The 24493-nt window shown below is 42.5% G+C and overlaps 1 protein-coding gene across 1 annotated transcript; it reads right to left on the minus strand.

Moving 5' to 3' along the window:
• Nucleotides 1-14429: 14429 nt before the first annotated feature.
• On the minus strand, nt 14430-17103 carry LOC308463421 (tigger transposable element-derived protein 1-like; the record flags this gene model as incomplete). The annotated part of the gene is made up of 2 exons (XM_080981776.1): nt 16809-17103; nt 14430-16317 (listed from the first exon to the last, which is right to left on the minus strand). The coding sequence occupies exon 2, from the start codon at nt 16131-16133 to the stop codon at nt 14430-14432; it is 1704 nt and encodes a 567-aa protein (XP_080837902.1). The 5' UTR covers nt 16134-16317; nt 16809-17103.
• Nucleotides 17104-24493: the final 7390 nt, after the last annotated feature.

The following is a 24493-nucleotide window of genomic DNA, read 5'->3' on the forward strand; positions in this document are numbered from 1 at the left end:
ATGGGTCCAAGGGTTGGGTTTACCCTTCTTTGGGCCTGTTGTTTTTTTTTTTTAAAAAAAGCAACAACAACCCCAAACTAGATGTGGCTCAACCTGTATTTGACTGGTTGCTAAACAAATAAAGAATTCCTGTCATTTAACCTGGGTTAAAGGGAAAGTTTCACAGACCTATAAAATGGGTGGACTTTTTCCATATTCCATCAGATTCCAAATTAAGCTAACATCTACCCCATGGATATCTGCTGGACACCTGACAATCTATCATCATCATCATCATCATCATCATTATCATTATGATGGCTTCATCCACTAATGGAATCACTTCAAAATACATGAGAGCTTAAGGCCTCTGCACCTATAACTTGTGCACCTTCTTACCCAAAAGCCCATATTACTTTTCTGAGATGGGAGCAGCAAAGATTCTTTCCAGATTTCGGGGGGTGCAGGTTGTACATAGGCCTTTGATATTCCCCAGACACGTGTAGTCTCTCCAAGGCATCATGGAAATTGCCAAGCTCAGGAGTCCTTGATCTTCTGACAAGGGTAAATGAAACCCAGACAAACACGAGAGTAGCCCAAAGCCTTGTTCACACTCTCTGTTCAGTTGGAAAGAAAAAGGCAATCTGGATATGGTGGCGGACTTTTCACTGGATTCTTCCTAGGTGATCAATCAAGACCTCACCTCCTGCTATCTGCTTTCTTCTTCTTGCCATCTGTTTATATGAATGTGCATGGCACCAAATTGCCTAACTATCCTGAAAGGCAGTTTCAACAATGCACATGTCTCATTAATCACTCAGAATGAAGGTGAGGGAACTGGAAGAATGGCTGGCAAAAAAATAAGAACAAGGGCATTGATCTATACAATATTTCCAAAGTTATTGGTGACTTGTGCAAGTAACATTGCACAGGGCGGGTCCATGCATTCCCCTAATATCTACACCCAAGCTGAAGATATAATTCCAAGAAGACTTCATATCACATCAGCATCTGCCCTCCCCTAACTTTTAATTAGGAGGTTAAAACACTGGTGGCTACACATGTGTTTCTGTCAGTATGATCCTTAACACCAGCTGCATTCCAACAGTGAAGTTTCTGAGCACATCATAGCCACAGCTGAGCCACACAGGGATCAAGGTTTTGCTGACACACTGATCTGTTTTTAGAAGGGGAAACAATGCGTTTACTCTTCTGACAGAAAATAAAAACATGTGGGGAACAATGACTGCAAAATTAGGAACATTTAAGTCCCATTAATTTCAGAGGGAGAGTTAAATTGTTGTTTGTATTGTCTGTTACATTTTACTTCTCCTTTTGCTTTTGTACATCGCTCTGTCCGCCTAAGGAAGTAAGAGCAAATTTTTTAAAAAGGATTTAAATAAATACATATATACATGCCTAAAACTCTCCCATTGAAATCAGTGGACTGCAATTCCAGACTCTTAGGCTTTGGTAGTGCGTGTCTAAATATTCAAGCTCAGGGTAAAGAAAGGCTTGGCACTTTCCTGCGAGTTCATTACTCTCTATTATACTGGATGCAAGTGGCAAGTGCTGACAGGATTGATGCTAAAATGAGGCCACTAAGAAACAGGAGGGTGGTCTCAGAATCCTCAGGGGAAATTGGAGTTTGTGGAAGTACAAACTATTTTTTAAAAATAAATAAAAAGTAAGTGTTAGGAAAAAGAAGAAGAAGAAGAAGAAGAAGAAGAAGAAGAAGAAGAAGAAAGGAAACATCTGGAAACTGCCTAGTGGCATGCTCAATATCCACAAAATATTGAATTCCAATGGAAAAAGAAATATATAGGGTGTGTGGAATGCCATGCTTGAGTTCCTCACCCTTACAGAATCTTGAGAGAGGGCATGGCTGGAATCCCTGGCCAAAGCACAATGGATACACTGAAATAATTTGTTGCAGGTACAAATTGTGTCTGTCTAGTTGTCAGGAAGCATGTATGAATCCAGTTTAATTATTGTATGGCTTTGGCTACAATCCTCAAAGCTCAACCAAAATTCAGATAAATTTTAATTAGTTAATTCAAATGAAGACACTGTGATCTCAATGGGCAAAAAAATATTTTTGAAGTCATTAATGAGAACATTTCTCATTTCTCATTTAAAATAAAATACCTTAAAAGTTAAGCACATAAAAACAGGGTTGTATTGTAAGCTTTGCTAAAACAGAGACAGAAATCTTAGCTGCCCAATATTTTTTATATTTTTTTTGCTTAGCACTAGCTGGATTTTGTCAGCTAGGGCAGAAAACTGCTGACATTCTGCTGCAGAAGCTAATCCTTTAAACAAAAGAAGGTGAATAGCTTGGTTTCCTGGTCCTTCCTAGAAGACTCAGCATTCAGAAAAGGGAAGAGATGAATAAGCTTTCCATTTGCTCTCTGTGAAGTGAAGTTACCATCCCTGGACTAAAGTTACACATTTAAAAAAAAAAAAAAAATTAAGGAGGAAAAAGGAGAGAGAAAGCTTCCTTCCTTTAACTCTGCTGATGTAACAGCAAACCACTTAGCAAGATATTGAGCCAAGATCTGCAGCCTCCTGCGCTGCTACCGTAGCTTTCTGTAACTACAGCACAAACAAATAATGTCAGGGCAGCAATTCATCTTGTGGGCCTGTTTCTGCTTACTAATCACTGGGGAAATCTCCCTGTAACTTTATAATCTGTATCTTGAAAGTGTTTAGAGAAATGATTCAGTTGAATTTTCTGCTTTGGGGCGACACTATTTCATTATGCATTATGGATTCCCATATGCATTAGAAATAGAATTGTAACTGGGATTCTATGCAGTTCAGTCAGACAATCCTGTTCTTACAAGCTTGGTCCTCGCTTGGGGCCCCTTATTTACTTCACCCCCAAAGGTGCTCTCCTCCATTGTCTCCTAGGATAGACAGATCCCAACAACAAACAAACCAACACCAACAGATTAAGCTCAACTTGATCCCACCTGAACTCATTCATCCTTCCTTATAAGCCATATTTTACCTTCCAGAGCTCCGCTGTCTGAAATACTAAACACAACCAGGGCTGTCTTTACCCGGGAGTGCAAGGGGTGTGGAGCACCCGGGCACTGAATTCTGAGGGGCGCCAAGCGTCCATTGCTGAAACTGCCTGAGCTCTTAAGCATCAACCTGCTATGAAATAATAAATAATTTTAATCAAGCTAGAAAAACAAAATACATATATACAGTGGTACCTCGGGTTAAGTACTTAATTCGTTCCGGAGGTCCGTTCTTAACCTGAAAATGTTCTTAACCTGAAGCGCCACTTTAGCTAATGGGGCCTCCTGCTGCGGCCGCGCCGCCAGAGCACGATTTTTGTTCTCATCCTGAAGCAATGTTCTTAACCTGAGGTACTATTTCTGGGTTAGCGGAGTCTGTAACCTGAAGTGTATGTAACCTGAAGCCTATGTAACCCGAGGTACCACTGTACCTAGGTATTACCGAAATGTATACCTACTGTTTCACTAAAGGACTTTCGACTTTGTGCGCCCATTTACCAAAGACGCACCGCGCCAGTGGTGGTGCTTATCATTCACAACGGCGGCGTTTGTCAGACTCAACCATGGTGCTTGTCATTCTCACAGTGCGTGCATGCGAAATTAACTAAATTTGGGGGCACTGGGTGGATCTTTGCACCCTGGCGGCGCATATGATAAAGACAGCCCTGAACACGACACACTGTACATTCTGGGTATGAAGAGCAAAGACAAATGCCTGATTGTCGTTATATTTTAATTGCCTGGCACCTTCCTTCCACCACCGAGCAAATCGCACTAGTACCAGTAACATTTCTTCTCATAAATTAACATGCATAAATGTGACAGGAGATTTTCCTTTCAGCCTCAGCTGCGGGGACATGTATATATATTGGAGCAGGAGGCTGTTTCCACCGGGGCTTGTCTACTTTTGGAGTGCAAGAGAACATGGCATACTGCAGATCTTCTCTCAATTACTTTGGGAGATGTTACCTTAGATATAACTCCTTATGACTAACCCCATTGGGAAATGTTATTGTCAGTTCACAGGTGATCCATCCTCTCAGCATACTTGCCAATGCAATGGCAACAAGGGCCAAAAGGTAAGAAAATAATGAGAGAATCATCTCACTGCAGCTCTCTTGCTCTGATACATCCTTTGCAAGGTAGCAGAGTTTGGATATTCATCACGCCTAATTAAGTCCAATTTTGTCTCATGGCCTCTGATACTAACTCAGAATAGCTCAGCAGGCACTCTAGGCTAAGGATGGAGGAGAAATATGAGTCGGTTCACATTGAAAGGCAAACCTGCCCAATTCATACTTTTCAAAACAATATGCAGGCTGACACACCACCATTCTTCAGAATTCTTGCTTATCTGAATTTTGCAATGCAGGTATCAGGCTCCTGGGACTTGGCTCCCCCCCCCCTTTTTTTTTTGGCCATAGATAAGCAGGACAAAGCGAAAAGAGTCCCTTACCATTTAAAGAGTCTTTAATGATCACAGCAAAAGAACAAAGCATCTATTCTTGGAATTAAGGTGTTCCCAATTAAGGATTCCACCCACTCCCCCCCCCCAGTCACTTCCATCTTGCAACCTGGTTGCAACCTGTGTAGCCTCCTTATCTGCTCTATGTGACCTTGAACTGATAGGCTGAATACTTTCCAGTGAGACAGAGTCTGTTAGCTCTCTCTCTTCCTGTTTTTCTTCACTTTGTTGTTCACTCCCCAGTTCTTCCCAACTTTTGTCTTCAGAACTATGCCCCTCTGCAAACCACTGTTCCAAATCTATACTGCTCCACTGCTCCTGGGCAGCTTCAGGATCCTTGTCAGCGGCAGCAGGAGGGGGAGGTTCCTACCATTCCTCATCAGAGCAGTACTCCTCAGCCTGGCCTCTGACAGCAGGTCTGCAACCAAACAATGTTTACAAAAATGCATGTATTAGGGCAGGGATGTCCAACACATCGATCGTGATCTACTGTTTGATTCCTGTGAGGTTTTGGTAGATCACAGTCGATCGCTGGCCCCCTTTCCAGCCCTGGCCCCTCTCCCTGCGCAGGCCTCTATTGTTGCAGAAGGGAAGCCGGAGTTTAGAAACGGAGGCTGTTATCTGCCAACGATCGTAAGGTTAGTGGCTGCTCATATTCGTCTCTCCCTCATAAGAGCTGCAAAAAATCCCAGACCCCCCCAAAAATGGTGCATGTCCCCTCCCCAAAAAAAACAACTTTGCGATCGCAGTTGGCCACCCCTGTATTAGGGGAAAGTGTGCATAAAAATGAATACCGTATTTTTTGCTCTATAAGACTCACTTTTTCCCTCCTAAAAAGTAAGGGGAAATGTGTATGTGTCTTATGGAGTGAATGCAGGCTGCGCAGCTATCCCAGAAGCCAGAACGGCAAGAGGGATCACTGCTTTCACTGTGCAGCGATCCCTCTTGTTGTTCTGGCTTCTTAGATTCAGAATATTTTTTTTCTTGTTTTCCTCCTCCAAAAACTAGGTGCGTCTTATGGTCTGGTGCGTCTTATAGAGCGAGAAATACGGTATATTAGAGGAAGTAATATACAAAAATGCTTTGTGTTAGGGGAAATTGCTTGCAAAAAAATATGTATATCAGTCCAAACTACCTACAAAAATGAGTTTATTCTGAAAAATTTGCACTACAAGGCTGGTGGATTTTCACGAACATTTTTAATGAAAAAAATGCAAATTGCTGCAGTAATATGGAAAACTCAACTTAAGACTGGAAAAAATAAGAACCTTAAATTTTTGGCCAATCCTATTTTTAAACTGTTGCATTCGTTGCCAATTTGCTTCCAGGCAAGGTGCTCACAATAGTGCATATAGCCCTAAATCAGTGGGTCCCAAACCTTTTCAGCCCACCACCCCCTTGGTTCCATAAACTCATCCCTCATGCCCTCTACCCCACCCTATAAAAAGAGAGGGGGGTTGGGTGGGGGAAGGTGGCAGTGAAGTTGAATCAAAGTGCTTTTCAAACATCTCCTTCCTAACTTACTTCAGGATCACATTTGTCAGGTATCCCCTTCATGTTCTATAATATGCCCAGGAAAGGATATAGGCCATATAAACATATGTCACTGCAGGATACATTAAATGTCATCTAGTTGGGCAGTAGAGAAGGTTGGATCAGCAATTATACTTACTTATGGCTTTATTAAATTTCTATACTGCCTCTCATCTGTGAATCACAGGGTGGTTTATGATATAAAAACACAAAAATGCATAATGTAGTTACAAACAAAACCAATACCTGCCCACCCCAAAAAATCATATCTTCCCTGCTGTCAGCATGAACCATACCGAAAGGAACCACGCAATCCGCCCCTGAATTTGGATGCAGCTTTGTATCATATGCATAGCGTTGTTTTGTCCCAATCTCTGTGTATGTAGAAACCCATTTTGCTTCAGAATGGATTAGCAAGCATATTGCTTGTTTGTTTTGAAACGAACGTCACTTCTGTGCGACCAGTCCCACCCTGTAGAAATTCTTCCACTCAGTGAATGAATTCTTATGCTCACTTACACGGGAGTAGGTCACCCTGAAGTAAACTGGATTTACTTCTGAGTAGACATGTGTGGTGGTGGCCGATTGGAAGCCTTTGCGATGAAGTTCCTTCATTTTCATGAAACAGCATTTGGCACTGCAGTCCTGTACAAGCGTTTAGCAGTAATCAGGGCCATGGCATGAAAAATTGCAGTGATTAAAGATGATTAAAACTAGAAGCATTGTTCTTTTCCTTACTGCCATTGGTTCTTTGCATTGCAACCAGAGTGCATGTTCCACTGTATCACTTTGGCAGTGATGCTGCTTAAACTGAGTCATCTCAGGTGATCTATATTTAGCTGTACTGAGAAAGAGAGACGGGGGAGAGAGGGAGGGAGGGGGAGCTATTGCTGTCTTTGAAGACAATAGTTAAAATACTATCAACAGCAGTATGATCAGGATAAGACTGATCATTTGAATTGCACGTCCATCTGGTTTGAAAACAGATTTTTAAGAATCCTTATGTGTAAGCACTGGACTATCTCATAAGGCCATTTTACAGACAAAGATTCACATCTCTTTCTGTTCTGAATCAGCAATTTTCTTCCTTTCTTTCAAAAAATGTTACTTTATAATCTGGAGCTGCTAAGAAGCTTATGCTGCCCTCTTGTTTCTATGGACCACCTGCTAAGCTGAATCTGGATTTTATATATTACTTCTCTCTCTCTCTCTCTCTCTCTCTCTCTCTTGCTTTCTGATTAAATGCTACAGTATTCAATCTAGATTTCATTCACATAGCTTTCTCCCTTGTTACTATTTACATTACAATAAAATAGTTTTAAGTATTTTGCTTCTAAAATATCTAAAGATACTCTGTCCACAGAATACAATAAATAAAGCAGGTCTGCCATAGGCTTGCAGTCTTTAAGAGACGTAAAACACAAGGAAAGGTGGTGGTTCTGAAATCTTCCTTGGGTACCCCTTCTATTTTATGAATTTTTTATTTAGAGAAACAAGCTGAAGACGTGGGAAAGTGACTTCTGCAATAAATAAATAAATCCCAGCTTCAGAATGAGTAGACAGACAGGACAGTTGATAAGATGACTGCAGACTGATAGCCTTATGTCATTGCTGTTTGTCTGTTTTGTTCTAACCAATATTGTTGGTATATTTTGTTTTGTGAGCTGCCTCAGGGACCAAAGGGAGAAAAATTTTAGTGTGTATAAATGAATTTAATTTAAAGAAATTCAGGGAGCAGCACAGGTCTCAATGAAACTCTGCTCCTCCCTACAAGCACCACTGGCTGTGTCCAATTCTTGATATACATTTATTTATGTTTCCATCTAGCATAGGACAAACTACCTTGTGGGCCCAGGTGCAATGAGCCTGCCATTGATAAGACCAGGGTTTGAGAGATGCAATAAACACAGGACGATCATCTTGGATGTAAAGCCATACCTCATGTTATGTTTGCTTCAGGTTGCACGTTTTCACATTGTGTCCCGTGGCGACCCAGAAGTACTGGAAAGGGTTACTTCTGGGTTGTGCCGCTCGCGCATGTGCAGAGGTGCAAAATGATGTCACACGCATGCACAGAAGCAGCAAATCGCGACCCGCACACACACAGACGCAGGTTGTGTTCTTTTCAGGTTGCAAATGGGCCTCCGGAACAGATCCCGTTCCCAACCAGATGTACCACTGCAAACAAGCCACAACTTTATTGATTGCAGATGTCAGTAAGTTTGGGCATAGGCATGGGGTATTTACCCTGAATCAGCCAGCCCATCTGTCGGCTGATTGCTGTGGTAGAGTCGATCATGAGTTATGACATACATTGGGGCAACCCCTGCACAATTGCCACCTGGGGGGAAGCATTGCCCCCCGGACCCCTTTAATGGGATAACCCAATCCTTTGGTGGGGGATCCCCCAACTCCCACCCTTGGTCTGGACTAAGGATCCAACCCAATGCCTTATCCACTGACAAGTTGTGATAATTGCCACAAGGTAGGCAAAACCCCCTGACAGCCCATTGAGTCTGGAGGAAAAATTCCTGCTTGGCCCCAAATATGGTGACTGAATGTTTCATTGGGCAAGTCGAAACATAAATACTGTATTGGGTGGGACCCACTTTGACTGAGCTGTTGGGGCCAGTCACCACCCTTTCTTAGGCCTAGGGAGTGGACCACACCAAAGGAGTTTTCCCTCAGGTCCACTCCCCAGACCCTACCCAATGGTCCATCTGTGATTGGTTGGGCTGCGGGCAGCTTCGATCAGCCCCCTGCAGCCACTAAAGGAAGACATGATGTCCCCTGCAGGCCATGTGGGACCCCCAGGGTGCAACTGCCACTCCCCCAGAGAAGAGGTGAGCGGTCTTTATATAGGTTGCTGCAACAGTCCCTCGAGCTCAGCATTGTCTACACTGATTGGCAATAGTTTCCAGACAGGCAATCTTTCCCAGCCCTAACTGGAAATGCTGGTGATTGAAGCTGGTACCTTCTGTATGCAAAGCAGATGTTCTACCACTTCATTCGTTACACTTCATTCCCGAATCCCCCCTTACATGTGCACTGAAACACTCCAGCACAGACCAGGTGGTAAGAACATAAGACGAGTCTGCTGGATCAGGCCAATGACCAATCTAGTACAGTGTCCTGTTCTCACAGTGGCCAGCCGGATGCTTGTGGAAAACCTTCAAGCAGGATCCAAGCACTCACCCCTCCTGTGATCTCCAGCAACTGGTATTCATAAGAATTGCTGCCCTTGGCTGCGTAGGCAGAGCATAGCCATCATGGCTAGTAGCTATTGATAGCCTCCTCAAGGTCTTTATGTGCAACTGTCATTTGCCTCCTGCGGCCCCTTGCCTCACAAGTTACTCTTGGCCTGGGGCACAGAGAGGCCAGTGACAGCTGTGTGAGGACACAGGAGGTGCACAGGAGGTCCCAGACTGTGTTATGGATAGCGCACTATGCTGTGTATATAACTCTGCATGTGCGCCAAAGGGGAGCAGGAAAAGAAGAGGGCTCCTTTGCCTTTCAGCATAATTTATTATTGTTTGCATTTCAGCTTACAGACCCTCCAAGTGTCCCTATTTTCCAGGGACATCCCTGATTTAGAAAAGCCATTTCTGATTTGATCCCAGAATTTCCTGTTTTTCCTTAGGATGTCCCTAGTTTCACTGGAGAAATTTTGGAGGGTATGGAGTTATCTGACCCCCTGAACCGCCTGAAGGCAATTCTGTATTGGGAAGTCTTTTTAATGTTTAATGTTTAATTATTTTTTATATATATGTTAGAAGCTGCCCAGAGTGGCTGTGGCAACCCGGAAAGATGTGTGGGGTATAAATAGTAAAATTATCATTATGTAATGGGGCGTCCCTAATTTCATCGGGGAAATGTTAGAGGGTATGAGCATAATTTATTATTGTTTGCATTCTCTACAGCTCTCCTATCATGGGGACCCATGGAAGTGAACAGCATAAAAATGCAATCCAGAAATAACTGAAACATTTATACAATGCATCTCTAACACCTGTTATAAGAAGGTATTTTTTTAAAGATTTCCCCCAAAAATAATGTAAATAAAGAAATTTCCAGATGTCATTAACAATAAAAATATTCCACCAATTTTGATTTAAATGTATAGATTAATATCGGCAGTCCATATGTCCAAATAGGTATTCAAACAAAAGTGATGAGTATAAATGATACTTTAAAATGTAGGGAAGTTTGGGGGGGCATTGTCAAATCACACATAATACAAGACTTCTCGGGCTTTCTACACTTTTGTAAAATATTACTTGAAACTTTAAAACAGATGCTGTAACCTGTGTTATCTCCCCTTGCCTCCTACAGCTGGTAGTAAGTTAGGGCCGAGATATTACAGGGGGAAATAGTTACACTCACTCGCCCAATTCCACTGGCACCAATAAAAGAATCAGAGCCCTCTGTGCCTGCTTTAAAAAACAAACAGAACATTGAGATACATAGTCATGGACCTTCATACATGTGACAAGACCCTCGGTTCTGAACTTAGTGAGGTAAATAAGTTAGAAAACACCATAAAACACCCACCCATCCTGGGAAACACCATGAGAGGTATAGAGTTTGGGGACACATTTGCAACCATGCGCCACACTTGGATCCAAACCACCTGGGCAATGGCAAGGAGGAGGAGGCGCTGGCCAGTGTTTTCTGCTCTCTTGTGCTATTCTCCTCATGTTTCACCAGGCAGATGAATTAGTTGCTAGATCACATGTGTGTCTGCCCTTTTAGCTGTTGGAAGTTTTGCAAAGATCGTTGTTACTTAACAAAGTTGCAGCCAATCTTTACTCACCTTGGCATGTTGACTGTAGTTCTCTGCCTGGAAATCCATATTGGATGCACGTCTAACACCTGCACTTCTGTCAGCAAAAAAACAACAACACAAAACCACGGGGTGGGGGTGGGGAGTCAAATGCCACTATGTAAACATCATGGCATGTGCATAAAAATTCTCTCTCTTTTCCTTGTAAGGCAGATCTATAACTAGGTGTTCTACACCTTGTTTTTAACTCCTGGTACAATTCAACTAACATCCTCCTGCCCTTGAAGTCAAATTACTCTCTCGGGAATCTGAATTTTGACAACACACTTTAAGGACATCATTTTGGCCTAGTTTACTTCTGGCTGCCACACTGCTGAATTCAATAACATTAAAAAAGCCTTAAAGGAATACAAAAATCGATAGATAGCATTGATATTTCTCTTGTAAAGTGTAAGAATAATGGTATAGGGATGAATGCAGTCTTTATGAGGGATGGCGCAGGCTTACCAGGGACATTTGCAAACCTCCTCCCCACTATTTGCAGGACACGAGTCCCCAAACTAGGGAAGTAGGAACAGAGTGTTACAGGCCACCCCAGTCCCTGCTGAAGGGGTCTTGGCCCTCACCCAGGGCCTGTGCTCCTTTGGAGAATTGGAGATGTGGCTGTCATAACTTTAAGAAATATGATTTCTTCACATATTTACCCCCGAATTTAGATGAAGAGAGTCCAGATCTTACAGCATGGTCATCTCAAGAGGGGCTTGTTCCCCACAGCAGTGCAGCGCTGGAGTCCAAGGCATCTCTCACAGCCTGCCTTCAGCCAGCCTGCCCTGCCCTGTCTATTTTGTTCTCGTTTCTTCTCCCCAGCACACCTTGCTAAAGATACTCTTTTCCTGCCATCTCACACCCATGGGTGCAAATCATCATGCAGATGGGTGCATCATGCAAACTAAGTGCTCTCCCTCTTGCCCAGAGTTATTTGCAAAGGCACCACTTCTCCCATATTGCTAGAAGGTCTTAGTGTGCGGAAAACAGGAAGGAACACTCTTTCACATTCCCAGCTTGCTAACGCCATCTAGAAATAGTGTTGTGCCAAAGGAAGAAGAGGTGACTTTGCAGGTAAGCCAAGGGCTTTCCTCCACATTGCAGTGCTGTGACAGGGAGGAGACGAAATGCTGTCCCTTGCTCGCCAGAGATCATTGCTTGATCATTCTGTGACAGCATTCCCTCTCCTCCTCACAGCAGTGCTCTGTGTGAGTTGGTGCTCTGTGCATGGTGGGTGAGTGTGTATGTGTGTTTGTGTGGACTGTATGTGTAGCATGTGTTGTATATGCAATGAGCTTGTGTGTGTGTGTGCAGATGCATGTACATTTGTGTTGGTCATTCCTACCCCTGACATTTGAACCTCAGAATCTGCTGATTCCCCTTACCTGGGCTGCATTAAGGAGAATGTTAGAAGAATGTGCTTACTCAGATTGTATTAAGAATGTGCCAAGAATTTCTGCCGGGGTGTGTGGACTCTGCCTTGAGCTAGCCTGATACAGAGTAGGCACCCTATTCTTTTCCCTTGCTTTCCTCTGAGAACATGACTTAATTTCTACACATGTGCAAAACTAAGGTGAGGGAATGCCTCTATGTAAAGCTTTGTGATTTATATGCCCATTGACTCGACTTTTGTGGGTTCTCCTGTGTGTGGCCATCTCAAACATCACAGTGGTGTGTTTATTAAAGAAAGTTTATTAAAGAAATCCACAGTGGCCAATTGTCGATATGCTCTTCAGTCCAAAATAAAAATTATAACAGACCCTCCAGGAGGTTTGTTTGTTCTTTTATAAAGAAAGCTACTTCAGAAGGTGACAGTCTAGAGTAAAGAACTAGCAGGGAGGGAAGCTTAATTCTTTCTCCATCTACTGCTTCTCCTTTCCTTAAATGCCATGCTAAGGCCATTTGCCACCTTGGAGATTCAAATACAGTGGTGCCTCGCAAGATGAAATTAATTTGTTCCGCGAGTTTTTTCGTCTAGCGAATTTTTCATCTTGTGAAGCACGGTTTGCCATAGGAATGCATTGAAATTCAATTAATGCGTTCCTATGGTCAAAAAAAGTCCAAACAAAGCCAAATTTGGTACAACAATAGTTTATTAACTGCTCTTTATTTATTTTTTTTAATAATTTTTTTTATTAAGGTTTTAAACAAACAAAAAAGAAAAACAGCACACACAAAAAACAATACCTAACTTAACAATAAAAACACAAAACATAACAATTAAAAACAAACTCTCTTTTCCATTTCCAATTTTAAATTACTTATTTTCTGGACTTCCTCATACCTCCCTCTTTTGTATTCCAATCCACATTATTTGTCCAGCAGTTTCTTTTCCACTTTTTTAATCTCAATCTTTAATTTAATAAAACGTTAAGATATATAACTTCAACTTTTTTAAAACCTAATCCTTGATCTTAATGTCATATAGCTTTAAATTTTTTTCCCTTTTATTATCAAATTTCCATTTCTTTAAACATCTTTAATCTTGATCTTTAATCTTAATCTATCCTTAACTTTAACCTGTACAGCTGGAAACCACTTGTTTTCAGTCCAACATCACTCTAACATTCCTTAATTTTACAGTGTTTCTGAAGATAATCTTTGAATTTCTTCCAGTCTTCCTCCATCGACTCTTCTCCCTGGTCACGGATTCTACCAGTCATTTCCGCCAATTCCATATAGTCCATAAGTTTCATCTGCCATTCCTCCAGCATGGGAAGTTCTTGTGTCTTCCAATACTTTGCGATGAGTATTCTTGCTGCTGTTGTTGCATACATAAAGAAAGTTCTATCCTTTTTTAACACCATTTGGCCTACTATGCCCAGGAGAAAGGCCTCTGGTTTCTTGGGGAAGGTATACTTAAATACCTTTTTTAATTCATTATATATCATTTCCCAGAAAGCCTTAATCTTTGGGCACGTCCACCAAAGGTGAAAAAATGTACCTTCAATTTCTTTACATTTCCAACATTTGTTATCGGGCAAGTGATAGATTAAAGCAAGCTTGACTGGGGTTATGTACCACCTGTATATCATTTTCATAATATTCTCTCTTAAGGCATTACATGCCGTAAATTTCATACCTGTGGTCCATAACTGTTCCCAGTCAGCAAACATAATGTTATGACCAACGTCCTGTGCCCATTTAATCATAGCCGATTTTACCGTTTCATCTTGGGTATTCCATTTCAGCAGCAGGTTATACATTCTTGACAAATTCTTAGTATTGGGTTCTAACAATTCTGTTTCTAATTTGGATCTTTCCACCTGGAAGCCAATTTTCCTGTCCAATTTAAATACCTCCATTATTTGATAATAATGAAGCCAGTCTCGCACTTTGTTTTTTAATTTTTCAAAACTCTGCAATTTCAGTCTATCTCCGTCTTGTTCCAAAATTTCCCAATATTTCGGCCATTTGACCTCCATATTGACCTTTTTCAAGGCTTTCGCTTCCATTGGTGACAGCCTATTAACTGCTCTTTAAAGTCACACATACTTTAAAGAGCATTTCAAAAATTGAAGGAACAATAAATTAAGTTTCTAAACATGACAGAAAAACATTTAAAAATCAACAAAGTGTACTGTACATACATTTTCTAAGACTCTGGGGGACCACTCAAAGAAGGTTCCTCTTCCACTCTTTGCTTCTTGCCGAGGAACCTGTCCATGGTCTGCTGCTTCATCCGCCTTTTCAGCAGCTCCCTGAGAGGCAACATGACCGTCGTATCAAAAGTGTTCGCTTGGTCATGTGCCACGTGCTTGTTAGGGTGGTGCCGCTCTGCAAAAGCCTGCACCTCCTTCCACTTCTGGCAAATGTCCCTCAGTTCTTGGGAGGACGGCCGTTCCTCAGTTGCTTCCTCCTCTTCCAGCGAGGCCTGCTCCTGCGCAACCTCTGCCTGCAGTTCAACCAGCTCCTGGGTGGTCAGCTCGTGGTCGTGCTCCTCCACCAGCTCGCTGACGTCCTCCTCTGTGACCTCCAGGCCCATGGTGCTCCCCAAGGCAACAATGTCCTGCACCACTGTTGACTCTGGTGCATCAGAGTCACTTGGTGCCACACAGTCCAGCCACAGGCTGCGCCAAGCGCAATTCAAATTTCTCTGGCTGATCCCGTTCCAGGCCATGGTGATCATCTTCAAGCAGGTGACGATGTCGAAGTGGTCCTTCCAGAATTCCCGCAGGGTGATGGTGGTGCAATCAGTCACCTCGAAGCATCGCCTGAAAAGCTCCTTGGCGTAGAGTTTTTTGAAATTGGCGATGACCTGCTGATCCATCGACTGGAGCAGTGGCGTGGTGTTAGGCGGCAGGAACATGATGTTGATGAAGCTGAACTCCTCCAACAAGTCCACCTCAAGGCCTTTAGGATGAGCAGGAGCATTGTCCATCAGAAGCAAAGCCTTCAGCGGCAGGTCGTTGTCCAGCAGGTACTGTTTGACAGCAGGGCCAAAAGCAAGATTGACCCAGTCCACAAACAGCACACGTGTGACCCAAGCCTTGCTGTTGGATCGCCACATGACACTCAGCTGCTCCTTGTCGACCTTGTGTTTCTTGAAGGCCCGTGGGTTCTCCGAGTGGTACACCAGCAGGGGCTTGATCTTCAGGTCGCCGCTTGCATTGGCACAGAAGAGCAGGGTCAGACGGTCCTTCATGGGCTTGTGGCCAGGCAACTTGGCCTCCTCCTGTGTGATGAAAGTCCTTTTGGGCATCCTCTTCCAAAACAGCCCGGTCTCGTCGCAGTTGAAGACCTGCTGTGGAACGTAGCCCTCCGTCTTCATAACCTCCAGGAACTCCAAGGCAAAGTCTTCAGCCGCAGGAACATCAGAACTGGCAGCCTCTCCATGCCTGACCACGCTGTGGATTCCAGATCTTGCCTTGAACCGGTCAAACCAGCCTCTGCTTGCCTTGAAGACTTTTGGCTCGCCTGAGGTTCCTGGCTGTTCCCAGATGAGGTCTGCGTGCAAGGCCTTGGCCTTCTCACAAATCATGGCCTCAGTCACTGTGTCCCCTGCACGCTGCTTCTCTTCTAACCAGATGAGCAGCAACTTCTCGACCTCCTCCAGAACAGCTGGGCGGTTCTTCACGATCCTGGTGACTCCCTTGGCTGCATCAGTCGCAAGGATCTTCTCCCTCATCTTCAGGATGGTCCCGATGGTCGATGGGTTCCTGCCGTACTCCCTGGCAAGGTCCGTCACACGCATTCCACCGTCGTGCTTCCAGATGATCTCTTTCTTCATTTCCAGCGTCACCTTCTCCTTCTTCCTCTCGCCGGCCTCCGCAGCAGTAGCAGTCTTCTTGGGTCCCATGGCAGCACAGCTCTTACCTTCGTAAACTCAGAAAAAGAAAAAGAAAAATCAGCAATTCAAACCCAGAACCAAGTCCTTGAATTCCAAACACCCAGCCCAAAATCCAAAAACCCCAAAAAAAGTTTTAAAAGTTTAACTTACGAAATGGCTGCAAATCACCAAAGTCTTCAAAATCCTCAAATGGCTGCAAAAGAAGTTTTGGGAAAGCTTTAAAAATCACCAAAGTCTTCAAAAACCTCAACTGTTCCCCCAGCCCCTCCCCAACTGTTGCAAACCCCACCCCAACTGTTGCAAACCCCTCCCCAACTGTTCCCCCAGCCACCCAGCACACAGAAATTCAAAACCCAGAAATTTTTTTCAAAAAAAACCAACATGGACCAATGGTCACAGAAAACCATAAAAATGCAGAAAAAAACACACAAGCTCCCAGATTCTTGCAAACCCCTCCTCAACTGTTCCCCCATCCACCCAGCACACAGAAATTCAAACCCAGAAATTTTTTTCAAAAAAACACAACATGGCCCAATGGTCACAGAAAACCATAAAAATTCAAAAAAAAACCCACACAAGCTCCCAGATTCTTGCAAACCTCTCCCCAACACCAAGTCCTTGAATTCTAAACACCCCAACCCAAAATCCAAAAACCCCAAAAAAAGTTTTAAAAGTTTAACTTACCAAACAGCTGCAAAAGAAGTTTTGGAAAAGCTTCAAAAATTCAGCAAACTCTTTAAAAAGCTCAAAAAGGCCACCACACCGCGTGCAATGTGTTGCTCCTCGAAGTCAAGTTGCAACTGCACCTCTTCAAGCAATGCACCCTGGGTATTAACGGTTTTACGAAATAGGAAACAAACTTGCAAGACGTTTTCGTCTTGCGAAGCAAGCCCATAGGGAAATTCGTCTTGCGAAGCAACTCGAAAACGAAAAAATCTTTCATCTTGCGAGTTTTTCATCTTGCGAGGCGTTCGTCTTGCGGGGCACCACTGTATGTGTTTACCTTCACAAACATGTATTTGGAACCTCACAGGAGGGAGATATGCTGGGGGTGGACAGTATCTTAGTAGAGAAATACAGTGGTACTTCGGGTTAAGAACTTAATTCGTTCTGGAGGTCTGTTCTTAACCTGAAACTGTTCTTAACCTGAAGCACCACTTTAGCTAATGGGGCCTTCTGCTGCCGCTGCACCACCCCTGCATGATTTCTGTTCTCATCCTGAAACAAAGTTCTTAACCTGAGGTAATATTTCTGGGTTAGCGGAATCTGTAACCTGAAGCGTATTTAACCTGAAGCGCATGTAACCTGAGGTACCACTGTAGTTGGCATAAAACTGGTTAAGCAGCCCCTGCTACAAACCACTTCTGTGCTCTGTTGCCCCTTCCTGAAGCTGCTTGCTTCAAAAAGGAACTGCCATTGTTGGTTTTATAGCACATGTTTACATGCGGTGATTAGTTAAGGCCCATATAGTGTTGTTGTGAAATTAAATTGAGAACTGTAACTAATTTGTTTACTGAAAGGACAATTACTCCTATTTGTCTTTTCATAAAACAAGCTGATTAAAGTTCTCAATTTAACTTCTAAACAAAAACAGTTCATAATCACTTCTGTATTATGCAAAAGGTAGATGTTAGGTGTGTGGCTGTTTACCTCTTCTACTTCCTAAGCAAGTGCAAACAGAAAAGGCACACGGTGTTGTCAAAACAGTTGTTATTGCTGAATTGGTCATTCAAAATCTGAATTACTTTTTTTTTTTTTTTTTTTAAAGAAAAGCACTCAGACCTTCTGCCCGCAAGATATCACTGGGTTAAATCACAAACGTTCTTCAGCAGAATGGCAGGTTTCCAGGCTGACAGTATGCGGCATCTGACAGCGCCTATTCTCCTTGACTGTGCCGTGGGATAGAAAATGTTCATGTTGTTCCCTGTGGTTTTACATTAAAATGAAACAAGACTTAGAATTTAAATAGCTGCTGAGTTCAGCAGGATGATGCTCCAAGCTTAACTGCCTTGATTTTTACCACAGCAATGTCAAAGCAGCAACAGAGAATTCCACTGACTGGATTTCAGGGGATAAAGACTGTGTGCTGTGCATGTACCAAATTTGTCATACCTGCTTCTGCCTAATAATACTTTAAAACACCAGCGTTCTTTGGGAGCCCCTGTGTGGGAGTGGCTCCGACACCCCTGACCATTTTTTCCTCACCCTGTCCATCATTTGAGACCATGCAAACCAACAAACAAGCAAACCCCTAGTATCTTAAACTGCAGCAAGGGGTTCTAGAATTCTGCCCTTGGGTTGTGCTATCTAAGTGCAAGATGATTTATACATTTGGCAGAATCAAGTAACAACAATTTGCCTGAATATCATTATCTCAGACTGCAGGTAGGAAGAGTTGCAGATCTTAACTCTTCTCCAAGAAATAAATTCCTTGCAAGAATACTGTTTCATTGATATCCCTGGTCTGAACCCCTCCCAGTCTTTGCTGGTAGGTTTTTTTTCCCCCTCTCACCACAAGGGAAATTTCAACATGTAAATTTTTTCCTGCAGCCTGAAGTAGTACAGACCAGGGAAAGCTGTACTACTTAATTCTTCTGGGCCTCAGAATCAAGTTCTTAGGTCAATAATGCTGAAGGGGTTGGATTTCTGTAGTGCTGTAGTACAGATAACTGTAGTACAGATAACTAGGTCAGTCTTCCCAGCTATAGTGAAGTGGTATCAATACATATAAGTAAGCACATACAAACCTATGCCATCTTTTGTCATTTTGGGTGAAGAGTAAGTAGCCCAGGTAGTGGCCGTGTAGCCCAAGTTGCAGATCACACTCAGCCCACTTCTGGAATCACAAACCCAGCTCTAGAATTTTCAAATGACATATCTTTACCATGAGCAGTTCTGAATTTGGGCAAAAGGTGTAGTCAAAGGCGCTCTTGTGATCATACCATTCAGCCTTAGTATTTGAATATGAAAGCAAAGCCTCCAATAAGTTCAAGAGAAAGAGCAGATAAAATGAGAAAGCTAGAAGGAAAAGATTCACCTTCAGAGAAATTCATTATCTGGAAACTGTTCCCAAAGGTGCGTATTTTTTGGTTAATTATATGTGACAGCAAATTGGATTGCAGCAAAAATGGATCAGCAGTTTTTATTGTACTGATGCCGAAAGCTTAGCTCCTCTCTGTATGCAAAAAGGCAAGGTGGGTTTGTAATGCTGGAAACTGAGCAGATCCTTTTGATACAACTGGCTTCAATAGAATTCCAGCCCTACAACCTGGGAGGATTGTATACTCTGAAACTAGATGCACACAATCTGGATCATGCAGCTTTCAAATCCCTCCAGTACTATGATAACATCACTTTAAACATAAGAATATAACCGAGGGGCATCAAATCAGCTACCCCTGATCTAGAATATTTCCGTTTCTTCAGTGGGCAAAAAATCACTGTACAAAACAAATGTAGTCAACCGGACTTTTCAAACACATTTAAGAAGGAGCTTAAATACTTGCAATTACGGGCCATTGATGTTTTCATGCCAATGTAACTGAAAAAAATAATGTTTCTTATGACAGCTCCCTCAAGTAAAAGTACAGAAGTATGCCTTATTTATAGATGAGCTGACATGTCAACACATTTTGAGTTGAAACTTGGTGTATTTTTTCTTTTTTTTTACTATGAACAAACAAATCTTGGAGAATAAATTATGAATGACATTTGTAGCTATTTAAAGAAGATTTGTTTTGCTTGGCTAGAATTCTACAAATTAGCCCTAAAATGAGTTGCTAGAAATTAGTGTTATTATTGGATACTACTGGGTGTTGTTATTTGATGGCGCGGGGAGGTCATATAAAGATAGGTGTTCCCTTGGTCGTTACAGAGAAGGAGAAACACAAAACAGGCAAAATGGCACATTTAGGTGGATCAGCCTATTTTGGTGAGACGGTATGCAGTGTTTTGCATATTTGATGAAGCTATTTGTAAATTAAAAGACTGGGCATAATTCAGCCAAAGTTAAGCTCCAGGCAGCCGAGTCTTATGCATATCTAGCTGTGTTCAATGGTACTTCCTTACAAATAAGTGTATGTAAAATTACACATATTTTAAAGTCACTGTGATTCATCAGATTGAACACTGTGTTTGTGCTCATCATAGGTATACTGTATAATGGGAATGAAGTTCATTTCCTGAAACAAGAAAAAAGGGGAGGGGGAATTAATATTTATTTTCAAAGAGGCTATGGTCTAATACATTAACTATCTGTAGTCTAGAAAGCAAAGATAGAATTCTCACATGGGCAGAATTCTATCCTAATTTATTTTTTCTACCCCTTATTTCCGAAGTTTGACAGAGCACTACTGAACTGCCCTAGAGACAGCATCAAAGTAAGGTGTAACCACATCAAAGAGGGAACCTGTAAGACAGCTATGTCCTCTTTTGGCAAAAGACAGCAGCAGATTCCCAGCTGGTTCGGCACTGTCATTAAGAACATGGAAGCTGTTGTTGCTGCAAAGCGCAAGGCACTTGTGGACTACAAGTACACGTCCTGCGAGAAGACACTTGCTGCACTGAGAAAGGCAAGGAGCGATGTCCAGCAGATTGCCAGATAATGTGGCAATGACTACTGACTAAGGCTGTGTCAGGGCATTCAGTTTCCTGCTAACAGTGGCAATACTTGCAAAACGTACAAAGGCATGAAGAGAGCCTTTGGACCAACTGTCAGAAAAACTGCACTCCAAAAAGAAAAAAGAGAGGCAGAATGAAAAAAGAGGTGGAAGAAAGAAGGAGATCTTCATGGTCCTTGCTTACTGTGGATATTATTAAGCAGATTATGACAGAGCAAACAATGTCCCTTAATGGGAAAAAAGAGGCACTATAACTCTCTGTTTTGACTTTACACCCAATGGCGCAGTCTTCCATTGTCTCTCAAGACAGTCAGATACCAACAACCATTTCCAAAATGGAAATGTTGGTAGATATTTTCATTTCTTTCTATCTGCCAAGTGAAAATTCCCTGCCCCCAATATTGGATAGTTGTTTCCAGTTGATAATTGCTCTTATCCATAGGAAGGAAACACTTTCCTTCATGTATCCAGAAAGGAAAGTACACATTCCCAGAAAATTATGTTCAAAAGAATTTACCGCTGCTAATAGTAATAGCAGAGCAGGAAAAGCCACTGTGCTTATATCGTGCTGCCTTCTCAACACAGTAATGAACATGGACGGTAGGAGACAGGAAACCTATATAGAACAATGTTTTGATTATTTGTATTTGTATGGTATTTAGACTTGTTTGTCACTTGCTATGCAGAGGTTTCATAAATAAAATTCATTATAACAGCAACACATTAATACAAAAGCACATTAGTGTATTTTTGGTCTTTGTGGAAGCCGCCCAGAGTGGCTGGGGAAACCCAGCCAGATGGGCAGGGTACAAATAATAAATTATTATTATTATTTAGATGTAAATACACACATACACACATACAACAACAACAACAAACAAACAAACATGCACATACATATATTTTAAGGGGCAACATACATAAAAGTTGTAAAAACAATTCAGAAATAAACTAAGACAAGCTGATTTTCTTAACTCACAGGCAGCCTCTTTCTGATACCAGTGAATTAAGTAGTTTTTACAGGGTTCTTCTCATTTTCTCAACTAAAACATGAATTATATTAAAGTGACACTTTTCCTCTGTGGTAATGAACATAGCATGGCATCATCCCTCACATGTGTACATTCGTTAAGCTTTCTAACACCTTCCACTAACACTCAGCCTGCTGAGAAGCCAAGTGCATTAATCAGGATGAGAGTTCTTCATCCTTAAGTGTGAAAAGGCTATATTTAGGTAAAAGACACAAAAAAGAAATTAGAATTTCACTTGAAAGGAACAATTCGCAAATAATCTGTACAGTATTTTTTTAAAGATCAACCTTTCCATGTGTGTGCTCCATTTAGAAGGCTTCATTTGAGGCATAGCAGGCGTGAGGCGGATTAGGAGTGAGTGCTTTGTGGATTGAGCTTTTAAGGACAAAAAGATATTAGTGGAAAACAATTGGAGTCTGCAGCAAAAGATTGCAGTGTTGCAGTCCTCCTGTTCTGTGTCCCAGTCACTCAGCCATGCCTTCTTGCACTGTACTCCATCCCATTCCCCTCCCCTCTATTCTTGTCCTAGGGTAGGCATGTGTCTTACCTTACAGCCATCTGAAAAGCTGTCAAAGGACCTCCCAATATTTAAAATACATTTCCATTTGAAGGGATCTCAGGATCAGGTCTGGTTTAAAGACAAATAAGTGTAAGAAGGGAGAGAAGAGGCCTTGATGTTGCCCAAAGGAGTTAGCACTTGGACAGCAGGGCTGAGGAAGCACATTTGCCACAGTTTTCCCCACTATGATATGTATTGCGTTTCTAATTAATCCAAAGTGAGTATGTCTAAATTTGCATCTTTACACATAGATAACTGGATGCACGTTTCAGTGCAAATCTAATTTCTTTCACCCTCCTTTTTAAAAAATAAATAAAAAATGATGCATTTGCTCTTGGGGGGTGATGCATGTTGTTCCTCATTATGGTTCCCCTCCCCCAATACTTTTTGTACTTTTGCTGACACTTCCCTCTTGTGTGGAGGTAGTGCTGTTTTGGATACATAAGAATCCATACCCATCCCTAACCTGCAGAAATAGAGAGAGAATGACTGGTTAGTAGGCCAGACTCCTCCTTGTCTATTGATCCTCAGATGGTCAATAGTGGCAAGAGACAGGAGCTGAGGGTCATATTATGGTGTTCACATCAACATCAGCTGAATGGGATAAATTTGGAGTCTTAAGAGAAATGGCGGGTGGGTGGGGGAGAGAAAGAAATTTAGGACTCTCGATGGTGTGACTGGAAGTCATAAATAATTGTCAGGAACGTGCCTTCCCAAAGTGACAGCGATGACTCCAGAGAAGAAGGGGGGCCGGCTGAGGGGAGTAGAGGCTTGATTCCTTCCCACACTGAGGGTGAGGTGAGTCCCTCCCACTCGGGAATGCAGGCTATAAATCCCCAAGACAGCACAGGGTGGACAGAGCCTGCTTCAGAGGAACAGCCGCTGTTAAATTCAGCTCAAGAAGAGGAGGAAGGGGCAAGCTGTTCCCGAATCTCCTCTTGGTAGGTGAAAGAGTAGAATACAGGCGCAACGCCAGCCCAGCAGGAGGTGGGGCAACCAGTGAAGGATATCCTGCTGGCGATGGTAGAGTCACCCAGTGGGTCCAACTGCCTCATTGGGAGAGGATTGAGCCAGGAAGGCTCTGACTGAAACTACTGTGTAATTACTAAATAAATAAATAAACCTGCCAGCTTGCCGTGTCTTGGTGTGAGAGAGACATCGTAAATCCCGACACTGAAATTGTGTTGTAAGAAATCAATTTACTTTATGTAATCTGTTTTATCCTTTGGTTTTCTTCTTCTTTTCTTCTTTCTTTGTTAACTGTTTTTTTCTTTTAATAACTAATAAAGCAATTTTTAAAACTCAGCTGAATGTATGAGGGAGTGGTTACGACAGGCCTCTGTCATTTCAGATTTCTTGGAGCCAGCCTCTAAACAAGAATATTGGAACACATCAATTCTTATTTCTTGCAGGATCTCTCAAATGAACCTACTGGAGATGTAGCCACCATACCATTTTCCTTTGTCCCATACAAGTCAAAGGGGTGCATTCACCCCAGTGATTTGTAAGGCAGAAGATAAAATAAGCCTGTAAAAATAATGTTGCAAAGGAGGACCTTGGCATTGCCTTCTTAGCAACAGATTCTGGTGGCTACATGGAACCAGATTTGTTTCACTGAGACTACTGAGGTTAAGGGGGGGGGATGAACATTCCATTGAGAATATATGATACACCAAGGCTCCTTATTTCAGGCACCAGCACAATGTGCAAAGCACATTTTGTGCTACAGTCCCAAACTTTACACTGTTCTAGAGCCACAGCTATGTAATGGTATGTGCTTGGTATAAACACACCAGAACTAGAAGCAGTTCACCCAGTAGGGTGGAAACACAATGCTAGAATCTGGGCAGGTGTGCCACTACACTTACTGAGTGGGGTCGGCCAGAGGGGAGTTGATGTGGTGTGGGTGCACCAGCAGGAGTGCCCCCACTGCACCCCTACTGTGCTGACTTCCCCACAACCTGTCCCTCCTGGCAAACTGCAGCAGCACACCTGCCAGGAAGCTAGCATTGTGGCTGCATCCCACCAGACAAGTCACTGGAACACAACATTAGCTGGTCTCCATAATGTGTGCAATCCACTCTTTTCCTTCTTCTCCTTCTCCTTCTCCTCCTTACTCATAATTATTTAAGGATAAAATCTAGCAGAAGAAATTTACAG

Source organism: Podarcis pityusensis (assembly GCF_964106645.2).
Source record: "Podarcis pityusensis genome assembly, chromosome: 1".
In the NCBI taxonomy this organism is placed as follows: domain Eukaryota; kingdom Metazoa; phylum Chordata; class Lepidosauria; order Squamata; family Lacertidae; genus Podarcis; species Podarcis pityusensis.